The sequence below is a fragment of the Ischnura elegans genome, chromosome 9 (genome assembly GCF_921293095.1).
Source record: "Ischnura elegans chromosome 9, ioIscEleg1.1, whole genome shotgun sequence".
Classification (NCBI taxonomy): Eukaryota; Metazoa; Arthropoda; class Insecta; order Odonata; family Coenagrionidae; genus Ischnura; species Ischnura elegans.
In genome coordinates this window covers 1,994,259-2,007,147 of record NC_060254.1, presented here as the reverse complement: position 1 = coordinate 2,007,147, position 12,889 = coordinate 1,994,259, and the positions used below count along the sequence as shown (strand labels likewise).

At 39.6% G+C, this 12,889-nt stretch overlaps 1 protein-coding gene across 3 annotated transcripts in view; it reads left to right on the top strand.

Moving 5' to 3' along the window:
• Positions 1–12,654, top strand: part of LOC124165281 (nucleolin-like) — a 93,053-nt gene extending 80,399 nt beyond the window's left edge. For all 3 annotated transcript variants that reach the window (XM_046542617.1, XM_046542616.1, XM_046542618.1), the window contains one exon: positions 11,749–12,654. In XM_046542617.1, the coding sequence (XP_046398573.1) occupies positions 11,749–11,989 (241 nt within the window). In that variant the 3' untranslated portion in view covers positions 11,990–12,654. The remainder of the gene's footprint in view (positions 1–11,748) is intronic.
• Positions 12,655–12,889: the final 235 nt, after the last annotated feature.

Genomic DNA, 12,889 nt, shown 5'->3' with positions numbered 1-12,889 from the left:
GGTTAGGGGGAGGAGGCTCCCTTAGGGAGGGCATGGCAGGTGGAGGGGGGATGGTTCAGGTGAGAGAGAGGGCGAGGAAAGGTCTCGTCATGTCGTGTTAGCCCAGGAATTTAGGAGTGGGAGGTGTAAAAGAGGGGAGTGCGAGTCATACAAAAAGTCGTTAACAGTGTTGTCATTGGAGCGTATATGCTGTTAATTTCCATCAGTTCCAAATAGGGATGGACGGATCCCAGATTTCTTTCGGATTCGGATCGGATCTTTGATTTTCGGAGCCGGATCTTTCGGATCGGATATTTTCGGATCCAAATGCATTTTCAAATTCCTGCTATAAAAGCCAAGTAATTAATCAAGTTCATTCTGGGTACAAACAATCAAAGGAATGCTTTTTAGATTTTCTTACACATTTTTATATTTTTATAAGTTAAAAATCATTTTGTAGGCTTTCAAGTTGTTTTTAAAAACATCTTTACATGCTTAGGACCTAAACTGTTATGCTTGGGTTTGGAAATGAAAATTAGAAAAATCTTTGGATATACCACTGACCAGTAGCGTAGCAAGAGTGGGAAGTCCGGTGGGTCCAGACCCCCCAAAATATAAAAACATAATGACTTTCCTTCATAAAAGGAAACAAAATATTGAAAAATCATGAATTTACAATAGATTTCTTTGAAAAGTAAAGTTTTTTTTCGGTTATGAAGGGTGTTAAAATTAGTTTGAAACCCTCCACTCTGTACCCTGTTGTTTAAAAATTTTCCCCACTGGTTTTGGACCCCCCTAACGAAATTCCTGGCTACCCGCCATCAACCAAATTCAGATTTTCCTCACGCACGTTTCCCTCGAATTTTGTCACTTTCTCATCACATTGTGACGTTACGTCGTAAAATCTAGTTGATTTTTCACGTAAGTCCAGACAAGGGAAATACTCCAACAGTCGGTCACATGCTGGATCAGGGAAAGACTCCACAAACAAGAAAAACAGCTCACAAGAAAAAGGTAGCCAAAAACAATTTACGAGTTATTACCGTACGATATCCATTCAAAGTAGAGTATTCAAAAAATCAGAAGTATTACAGAAAACAATGATAGTAAATTCATGATCCCAAAGGAAACATTACCAGCTAAATACCAGCAGAAAATTGCTCTAAATATCTCATGCCTCACAAGACATGTGACTCCCAGCAGGTCACGATCAGAAAGAGGGCTCTCCTATTCAGGAAAAGCCAGGATTTGAGGGGAGGGATTCTTCCAGGGAGTGGAGGGGTAGGCAGGCGAATTCAACTACGGCGCCACTCTGCATAGAACGGCCGCTCCACAAAATCAGCCTTCCCTGGTTTTGAGACAACCGCACAGCACCCAGAATTTTCCCCTCAATTTCTGGGTTGGAGACATCAGAGGAATCAGTTCATTGGAACACATGGAGGGGAGGGAGATACTGGGGTGAGGTGTTGGAGGGAGAGAGAGTTGTGATAGGACAATGGTAAAACTTCTCACTCCAAGTACAATACTAAGGCCTTAGCACCGATTTCCCCTTGCTTGCCAAGGAGTAAGTATTCCTCCGCAGTAGTCCTATATAAGTCTTGGATTGCAGGTAGGCTGGGTTCGGTGCTGGGTTCGGTGCTGGCTTTCGGATGCTGCTTTCCGGAGGCAGCATTTTCCGGAGACAGGATTTTGCGAGACAGGGTTTTGCTACAGGCGTTTTGCGTGAAAAATCCTTTGCGCGAAAAAACCTTAGCGCGAAAAGTTCTTGGCGGGAGAAGTTCTGCGGATAAGTTCGGAGGAAGTTCGAAGAATTTCTGGGGGGGAGGGGTACCAGAAATTTTGGGGGGGGGGAACACTAAAAAATGCCACATCCTCTGTGGGAAAATGACCACAAAAATTGCTTGAACTTGTGGACAAAGACACGTCCACCAAGAACTGATTAATGCCAGGAAAACTTATCGAGGCATCACAGGTCCACTGGTTTTCACTGGATGAACCCCCACTGTTTAACCCCCCATGAATTTTACAAAAAACCATTATTCAGTGGTTAGAATTGAAATGAATATAAAAAAAGTTTATTGATTGAGACAATAGTTTTCAAGAAATATCACTCAAAAATAGTTTTAACAAGAACATACATTTTATCACTCTGTAAATGATAACTTCAAGAGTGATGTTTGGAATTCAACAGAATTCTTGAGTAACATGACATAATTACAAGAGTGAGACAAGAAATAATGCTGAATGATATAAAGTAAATTATTTAGTATTACATAGCAAGAAAATAAAATTAATAATCAATATGTCATAATGTGATGCTTGTTTCGGTGTACAGTGAATCAAAATTACAAATAATTATCATCAGCGACTAGAAGGAACTGGGAAGATTATTTTTGGTATAACACCAGGATATCTTTACCAAACTCAAATGTTCCTTCTCTCATCAGAGATATTTTGTGGTTTTTAAAACCAAGTAAAGCAATACAATAACCAACCACTTAGTAAATGGGCAAGATTGGGTTGGTAAAGCAGTTGGGTTCATGAGAACCCTGGGTTGTCCCATTAGTTGGGTTCAACCACCTTATCAAAAATCAACGATTGACAAAAATGGGTTTTAACTTCTACCCAAAATTCATATTGCAACCCAAGAGAAAGTTAGGGTCGACCAACAAAATATATATCCCAATTTATATAAACAATAAATACAAGGTTATTCAAATATACGGTTATTCACTAAATAATTATTAGTTATCAAAATAGCAGCAAAAATATTCAGCATAATATGTGTCTCACTTAATTGATATACTTTGGCATTATTAATTCTCCCTTTAAACCCTCCATGTTTGTAAATATTATCAGTCCATAATTAATCATCAAATAAAGAATCCTCCAAAATTCAACAAGATTTACATAAACAACAATAGATTGCACTAAATTCCTCGATTTTCCAATAATTATTAACAATTTACAAGGCATATGGTATTCATGTCAGCTATTGATCAAGTACTGACTAAATTTAATCAAGATGTGTATATATATCTCTCAGTATTAATTAAACAAGTCAAAAAAGAATCATAGGCGATGCTAACAAAATGAGAACTGCAAATTGCATCAACAAAAGAAATCACTCTAAATTTCACTCTTCAATTAACAATAGAAATAGCTTGAAAAGCTACGTGCTGTTTGCGACAAAATGAAAGTTCATACTTGTCGGGCGATGAAGGTCGCAACTCAACGCCAAAGCCACACTAAAACACAGTAGGCAGTCTTAAGATCAGCTGATCAATTCAATCACTCAGCCATCGATAGAATATCGAACACTGCGAAATCACGACACTTATCACTGTCAAGAATTGTGAGAATGTCCATAAAGTCTTGGTGGAGGAAAGGTGACACAAAACACAATTGAATCTTAATAACTGGGGCCACCTCCACAGCTTATCTGGAAACGAGCCATCTCGGGGATTTATCCCCAAGTTATTCTCCCGTCCTCTCCCTCCAAGCACCCATAATCCTCCACCTTACCCCATCTCACAACCACGGTAGACCGACACTAAATAACATGAGTGATTTAAAAGTGAGAATAAGCATGTACAATACAATATTTCAGAACAATTTCAATTACAAGCATAGAAATAGACTTATTATTCATTATTCAAAACAATATTATTAGGAATCAAGAGAAATTCAACACCGAAATCAAGCATCAAATAGTATTTGAGAAAGCAAACATTAGCATTCATTGAGAAAAATAAAAAAAAATCAATGATATTTCTCTCCTTTTAATTACTGGAATTAGCAATGCCACCATGATATGCCTTTAAATGAGAAACATGACAAATTTTCTCTTTCCCAGGAGAAACTTCCAGAATAACTGTTACAGGAGAGAGATACTTTTTAAGGACGAAAGGTCCGTTCCACAGAGGTTCCAGTATTGCCATTTTCTGTTCACCTTTAGAACTGACAGGATGGTTTTTGCAGAGAACAAGATCTCCCACACAGAAAGTGATTTGGGAGTGAGATTTATTATAGGATTCTTTATACCTATTTCTGGCCTTTTTTAAATTAGCAATAACATGATTCAGGCAGGCTTGCCTGTCATTTACTTTGAGATCATTCTCGAATAAAGATTTTGGAATGTCCCACTGATTAATTAAAGGATGCTTAAGTTCTCTGCCGAAAATTATTTTGGCAGGAGAAAATCCACTGCTCTCATGTGAGGCAGTGTTCAGGGCAAAATTTAAGTCAGCCACCATAGTGTCCCACATATGGTGAGCATTATTGCACAAAATAGCAAGTGCAGATTTTAGATTTCTATGCAATCTCTCTACCTGATTAGAACAGGGATAGTATAGAGAAACAAAAATTTGCTTAACCCCCAGTTGCAAACACATCTCCTTAACGGCATGAGATTTAAAAACTTGTGCATTATCAGACACCAAATATTTAGGGAAACCAAATTTCGGGAATACTCTTTGAGTGAGTATTGAAACAACCGAACCAGCCGTAGCCTTACGAACTGGCTCAAGAAAACAGAATTTAGAAAAACCATCAATAAGAGAAAGTACATATTGGTGTCCACCTTTAGTCAAAGGTAAAGGTCCCACAAAATCAATATAAAGTCTTTCCCAAACTTCAGAAGGATTGTGCGACGATAGCATGCCAGGAGGTGGAGCATTCCTGGGTTTACAAGTCTGACACAGATGGCATTTTCTGACCATGTCATAAACCTCTTTTTTCATGTCCTTCCACCAAAAGTGTCTGCTAATCTTATCATAAGTTTTAGCCATGCCCAAGTGAGCAGACATACTAGAGCAGTGAAAATATTGAAAAATCATAGGCCTCAAGACCGTAGGCAAAACAGCTCTTCCTCGCTTAATTTTAGAATTCCCATAACATAATAGCTGTCCCTTCAGAAAATAGTTTTTGTCGTTCAAGGAATTATTATTAATCTGATTGAAAATATCCTTTAGAACGAGATCAGTTTCTTGGTGTTTTCGAATGTCGACAAATGACAAAGGCAATTTATGTAACACACAAGAATAAGGAACAGCTGACTCCTTATGAGTGTTTGATTCCACATCTAAATGACTATTTGTAGATGAGGATGGCTCAATGCGAGAAAGACAATCTGCGACAGAATTAGATGATCCTCGAACATGATGCACAGTGAATTTATAAGAGGATAATTTAAGCACCATCCTGCCTAATTTGCCCAACTGCTTAGGATGAGAGAAAAGCCATGTCAAGGCACCATTATCAGTGTACAAGTGAAATGGTTTTACTTGTAAGTAAACACTGCATTTTTGAATTCCAAAATGAATTGCGTGACACTCCAATTCATAAGAAGAAAATTTACGTTCATGTTCCAAGAGTGCCTTACTAGCGAAAGCCACAGGGACAAAATCACCAATTACTTTGTGATTCAGAACGGCACCAACCGCCAAATTACTGGCATCGACAAATAAATGAAATTCCTCGTCAAATCGAGGGAAAGATAATACTGGTGGATTGGTGAGAGCTTTCTTCAACTGGCAGAAAGCCTCATTTTCAACGGCTGTCCATTGAAAAGGAACATTTTTACGTTTCAAGCGATTAAGTGGCATAGAAATTTCAGAATACCTTGGAATAAATTTGCAGTAAAACCCACAAAGTCCAATGAATCTGGCCACTTCCTTCACGTTTCTGGGAACTGGGAATTGTTCAATTGGTCTCACTCTCTCAGGATCAACTTGCAAGGTTCCATTTGTGATGAGATGGCCCAGAAAAGTGAGTGATTCCACACCAAGCTTAACCTTGTCCTCGCACACCGTCAAACCAGCACTGCGTAGTTTGTTGAGGACAGCATTAACATGAGATACATGGTCTTCAGCAGACTTGGAATAGATACACAAGTCATCAATATATGGATAGACACATGAATATTTCAAATCGCCCAATACTTCATTAATGAGACGAGTAAATATTTGAGGAGAATTTACAAAACCAAATGGCAATCTATTATACTGGTACACTCCGAACGGCGTCACAAAAGCAGTTAATTTCTTAGAATTCTCAGATAATGGTATTTGATGAAAGGCAGAATTGAGATCAAGAACAGTGAAATATTTTGCATCAGCAAGATATTGGAATGCATGTTCAACAGAAGGTGTTGGATAACCGTCTGATTTAACAACTTTGTTTAACTTACGGTAATCAACCACTAGTCTTTCAGATCCATCCTTTTTAGGCACAAGAAAAGCTGGCGAACACCAGTTTGAATTGGAAACCTCAATCACTTTCTTATCAAGTAAAGATTGGATGTGCTTCTTCATTAAATTAGCCTTTGGAGGTGACAACGAATAAGGATGGGATCGAATCGGAGTTGAATCTAGCAGTTCAATTTCGTATGTCATAACAGATGTTACCCCCAATTCTTGAGAAATCACATCAGGAAATTTTGACAATAAGCCCTTCAACTTATCACACAACGTGATTTCAGTGGACGACAGAACATGTGATTCGGACGAGTTACTAACTGGCGCCGATTTAAATGCTTCGTAATTGTCCGTAAAAGAAAAAAGATAATTCGGGGCAATTTCAAAACTGACGTTCGCCGGACGAATAATCATCTTTGAATTACAAATGAAATCCACACCCAGTAACACGGGAAATGGGATTTTAGCTAGATAAAACACGTGGTTCCAAGAAAACTTGCCTATTTGAACCTTGAGTGAGACAGCGGAATTAATATGAAAAGGCTGCCCCGACACAGTGATTAAATCGACGTCAACATTCTTACGAATAACCTTTCTCCGGCAACATTTCAGAGAAGCAAAGAAATCTTCATCACACAGTGAAACTGAACACCCAGTGTCAATTAAAGCCTGGCATGGCATAGAATGAAGATTAATAGATAATATTGGCAATCGAGTCGAACACTTGTCACGGACACTCATCAAACTCACGGCAGGCTGAGTAAATCGTCGTCTTTTGCGACACTCGTTCACTTTGTGGCCAGGTTTATGACAGTAAGAACAATTAATAGAAAAAGAAACTTCCCTAGACGCACTGGAAGAGGCAACAGAAGACGTGTTCCTAGAGATACGATGGAAAGTGTTGGAATATTCAGCACAGTCCATTAAATGTTTAGAAGCCTGCGTGATAACAGAGTCCAATTCTACAAATGTGTTAGGCTGATTTGAGAACATAATTGCAGATTTTGTTAAAGGATTTAACCCTTGAATAATGAGTCGTACAATAGAAGACTCGGAATACTGCAAACCCAGCACCTGAGTGGCATTACGCACAGAACACACGAAATCGTGGGGCGTTTCGCGAGGGAACTGAAATCTCTTAACTTTCGTAGTGATCAAGGGATCAAACTCTCTGTCACTAACAATTCTAGCCCAAACTTTTTCTGTGATTTGAGACCATGCGAGATTCAAGTTTAACATAGACAACCAAAAATGACGAGAGCTGGCAGGTAGTTTAGATACTACAAGGTACAATAACGTTGACAGAGGAACCAAAGACAAAGAAACGATTTCATTAACTTTTAACATGAAATTAAACCAATTCTCACTGTTTGACACTTCAAATGGCGGAAAATCACTGAGTAATTGTTTGACAATTACTAACCCTTCAGAAACTGGCAATGTCTGAGAAGCAGACATTTCGTGAGAGACGTGAAGATCACTGCTTTCCTCGTGCGTTGGGCGAGGTGGAACCACTTCTAAAGAAGATTCCCGTTCATTATTAGAAACTTCACTTCCTACGGACACATTAGCCGTACCCCTGGCCTTACGATCCTCGCCCGTGGTTAAATAAGTTTTTTCGTACGGGTTGTCAGTACCTCCAGGCATTTTGAAAAGTGAAGTGACGACAACGAGAAAAAGAGAGAGAAAGAGCGAGAAATAAAACTATCTCTCATTATTGGAAGAGTCCAATAAGACAAAAGGGGTGCGAGAATAACTAGCTGCTATCCAAACTATCAAGAACATTACGAGCATTACGAACATTAATGTCAAATGGCATATGACCACGAGGAAAAGTCGGCAACACTAGTCACGTAATCCCACACGAACCAAAAAGCACTTAATGGAACATAAAATAACTCACTTTTAAGAGAAGAAACAACCAGAAACTGCAAAAAGTGGAGAAATAGTGGAGAAATGTCACCATTGTCCAGCACTCGGAGACCTCGACGAGAGGACAGGAAATCGAACCACAAACTCTGCTACCAAAATGTGACGTTACGTCGTAAAATCTGGTTGATTTTTCACGTAAGTCCAGACAAGGGAAATACTCCAACAGTCGGTCACATGCTGGATCAGGGAAAGACTCCACAAACAAGAAAAACAGCTCACAAGAAAAAGGTAGCCAAAAACAATTTACGAGTTATTACCGTACGATATCTATTCAAAGTAGAGTATTAAAAAAATCAGAAGTATTACAGAAAACAATGATAGTAAATTCATGATCCCAAAGGAAACATTACCAGCTAAATACCAGCAGAAAATTGCTCTAAATATCTCATGCCTCACAAGACATGTGACTCCCAGCAGGTCACGATCAGAAAGAGGGCTCTCCTATTCAGGAAAAGCCAGGATTTGAGGGGAGGGATTCTTCCAGGGAGTGGAGGGGTAGGCAGGCGAATTCAACTACGGCGCCACTCTGCATAGAACGGCCGCTCCACAAAATCAGCCTTCCCTGGTTTTGAGACAACCGCACAGCACCCAGAATTTTCCCCTCAATTTCTGGGTTGGAGACATCAGAGGAATCAGTTCATTGGAACACATGGAGGGGAGGGAGATACTGGGGTGAGGTGTTGGAGGGAGAGAGAGTTGTGATAGGACAATGGTAAAACTTCTCACTCCAAGTACAATACTAAGGCCTTAGCACCGATTTCCCCTTGCTTGCCAAGGAGTAAGTATTCCTCCGCAGTAGTCCTATATAAGTCTTGGATTGCAGGTAGGCTGGGTTCGGTGCTGGGTTCGGTGCTGGCTTTCGGATGCTGCTTTCCGGAGGCAGCATTTTCCGGAGACAGGATTTTGCGAGACAGGGTTTTGCTACAGGCGTTTTGCGTGAAAAATCCTTTGCGCGAAAAAACCTTAGCGCGAAAAGTTCTTGGCGGGAGAAGTTCTGCGGATAAGTTCGGAGGAAGTTCGAGGAAGTTCGAAGAATTTCTGGGGGGGAGGGGTACCAGAAATTTTGGGGGGGGGGAACACTAAAAAATGCCACAACATACCAACTTGTGTTTCACCCGAAAATGCTTCAGTATGGTGAGGTGGATTTAGCACTTCTGTTGCATTCACTGGAGCTATTATTTAAAATTTCGGATCCAGATCTGATGTCTTCCGCGACTTTGGATCCTATGTATCCGATGAAGGCAATATCCGCAGATATTTGGATCGGAGGTATCCGATCCGACCATCCCTGGTTCCAAAGCATCTAATCTATGTCCATTAGGTTCAATGTGAAGCACTTCAAATACTAAATCACTTTGATGACTGCTTTCTAACAAATGTTTCGCAAATTGTGATGTAGTCTTTTTTTATTTCTCATGCAGGCTTGGTGTTCTTTCACCCGTTCTTGAAATTGTCGCCTTGTTTGTCCAACATGCGCGTTGCATTCACACTTTATGCTCCTATGCACCCCACTCCTTTCTTCTCTTGGGATAAGATCTTTTGTGAAGGAAAGAATGATCCTGAGGTTGGATTTATTGTGAAACGCAACTGAATCTTATCCTTAGGCACCGTTTTCTAAACCTTAGACCCAATGTCCCTTAAATAAAGGATTCTATGCCACTTGGCCGAGTTTTTTGTCACGTTCCGGATCCATAAATTTCTCCCACTGCTTGTTTATTTAATTGGTGATATATGGGAAATAAATCCATGCTGGAGAATGAAATAATGACTTCTGTGCATGTGTCAAACACTAAGTAGATGCTAAAAAAATTGAAAGGTACAAAAAATCGTTGTAATCTTCATTGAATGAGGTCTCATGTCCAGATATGGAATCCAGATCCTCTTGTGGATAGCCTAACAGTAAGGGCTCTAAAAATAAGGCATGAACTGGTATCCTTGTGAAAAAGACTAAGTTGAAGAATGATAATGCTTAAAAAATGGTACCCTGATATGAAAATATTTTTTTGTGGCTAAAAAGTCAGTGTTGCAGACTCATGGCCCAATAAAATAGCATGCTGTTCCAGTTAAGCAGAGGAGAGGAGTACCCAAGGTGAGCTGCTGAGGTTTGACTCCTGAGGGCATGCACTTAGGTGCGAGAGTGACTTTTATGCACCTCAGGAGGTGAGGGGCAGAAGAAGGAAAAAAGGAAAGGAGGGGCCACCATGATGAAAGGCTGATGATGCCTCCAGGGATAGGGAAGGAAGGAGTGGGATAGATAATGCCATGCCATCATTAGGACAGAGTGGGACACTAGTGGCGAAACCATGATTTTCTGTTCCTACAGAAATGGCAGAATATTCTACCAATAAAAATATTCCACAGATTTTTCTCTAGATTGTTCCACTTAAGTGGAGAAAACTTTGGGATATTCTTCTAGTGCAGTCTTAAAACCTCCTAGTCCTTCACCTTCTCTTCTTTATGGAAGAGCTAGCAATAGTGCGTCCTCACAACACAACACCATTTTAACTACTGTTGTGTGCTGGGTAATTTTTAGAACCGATATTGGTGGCACCACTAGTGACCTGAGCGGAGTAAACCCAGCGCAACCAGATGCTCCACCGGTGGAAGCCTCTGTGGCACATCTGGTTGCCTTGGCTAATAGGGGCCTTTAGGGTGAGAGAAAGCACCCAAGTGCAAGATATCCAGTTAGTAATAAATGTTGGGTAAATGCAGCAGTCAGCATGCAAAACGTAGAAAAACATTCCTGCACTTTAAGGGTTAATCAAATTGTTACCGCTTACATGGATACTCTTTAACCTTTGACAATGAATACTACTATTTGTGGGAAAAAGTGAGGGATAATTCTTTGTAAATATGTATAGTACATTATAAAACTTGAATTCACGGAAGAGGAAGTATTCTGAGATCTCTAAATATGGGTTGGACTAGAGTTACCAATAGTCACTCTGACCCTGTCTTTGATTGCTTTTTTTGCTTGGAAAAAGCCTTGAAAGTAGCCCTTGAAATTTACCCACAAAATAGCGCAATAAGGAAGATGGGAGTGAATGTGGTATTTATTGAAGAAAATTGGGCTAACCTTGTCATCATAGAAATCGCCGTGGAAAGTTCACCCCTCAGGTAGTTACATAACATGCATCAACCATTTTAGGTCATCACTTTGGTGGAATCCCAAAAATAGTTGCCAGATGCCCCAGATGTGTCCACCACTTGAACTACCATGACATCTTTGTCTTCTGATGTTGTTTTGTTGCTTTTGAGGAGTACTCGTCAGGGAGGGAGGAGGGCTTATGCTGCCAGACATTCATTGAATGCCAAGAGGAAGCATGCTTGTGTTCATAGTGTCCTGTGGCTTGAGCGAGAAATTTGAATGCGTTCACCATTCACAAACTTGTGGCAGTCTCCCTTTCTTATTTTCTCAAATTTGGGGGTGTTGCTTCTGTAGTATTAAGTGGTGGATCTGGGGATTGTGGGCCAGTGGTGACGATCATCTATGCTTCTAATTGTGTCTGTAAAACGGAAGTTATTGATGGAGTTTGGCCATCAGCTGTAATTTGGTACATAAATCCAAATGGTGCCATGTTTGCACAGTTATCAATTTGTATGATGATAAATTTAGTGCCATCTTCTCTTTACTTTCCAGTGAAGAGGAGATCCACTTCTTCCCAGTGTCGTCGTCTGCTGGGAAGGGGGGGAACATAGCCATGGGCAGGCAGGTGCTCACGGACACATTCTCAATTGAGGGCCTTGACCTATCGGGCGAAGATGAGGAGGAGGAAGATGACGACGATGAAGATGATCTCAACTTAGTTCCTCCGAAGTTGCACTATCAGACGTGTACGTGCTGTGTGCTGCCCATTTCCTGTGGATGTGCCATTATGTAAACGTGCGGCCAGAACGTGTGCACTTAAATGTTTGCGCTCAAAGGTCGTGTTATCCACTTGTTTTCCTGTTTGAAACCACTCATGGGATCAGTAAATCAGTATTGGGCTTATTGACTGCCAGAAAGTTTGTAGTTATGTTTGTTGCATTTATGTTATAGTGTTTCGTTATCACTATGTTACACAGTTTACTGTGTGACAGTTTAAAGCACATTTTACAAGGTTAATGTTTTCCTAGTTTGATTTTTTTCATTTTATACAATGAAATCATGGTTCTTTTGTCTTTTAGGTAGGTTTTAAAAACCTGAGCCATTGATTTTACACATCCATTAAGCATTATTTAATTGCTTAAAAATCCAGCTTGCACATTGCCCTAGTCATTCCAGCTTTGAAGTGGTACTAAGTCACACTATGAGTTATAGTATAAAGTTTATGTTTATACCACTGTTGTAATTATGTATGTACTTATTTTAATTACATATGTGGTAATGAGGTAATTGAGTGAATTATTATCCAATGAATGTTTTTAATATACATATAAAGGAATAAAGTGACAGTTTGAGTGGATTAGGAATTATTATTAATATATGGCTTTGCGTCCTTTGTGTTAGGATGAATGGCCTCAAATAGTTTAATCCAGAAATAATAATAAATCATTTGATACAGTTTTTGCAGTTTGTGGATTATCCATACCATTATGTCTACCCTTATCAGCTTGAAAAATATAATGGTTTACTGGATTTAAGCTCTTAAAAGTTTGACATAACAAAAAGGAATTGTTGATCATTATTTTCTTATTAAATACTTCTTTGTTTAATTTCATGCTTTTAATATTGTTCATATGCTTGGTGAATGTCTTGAGGTTTTCCTGGTGAGTGGGGTTGATGACACACTAGAGTTTCC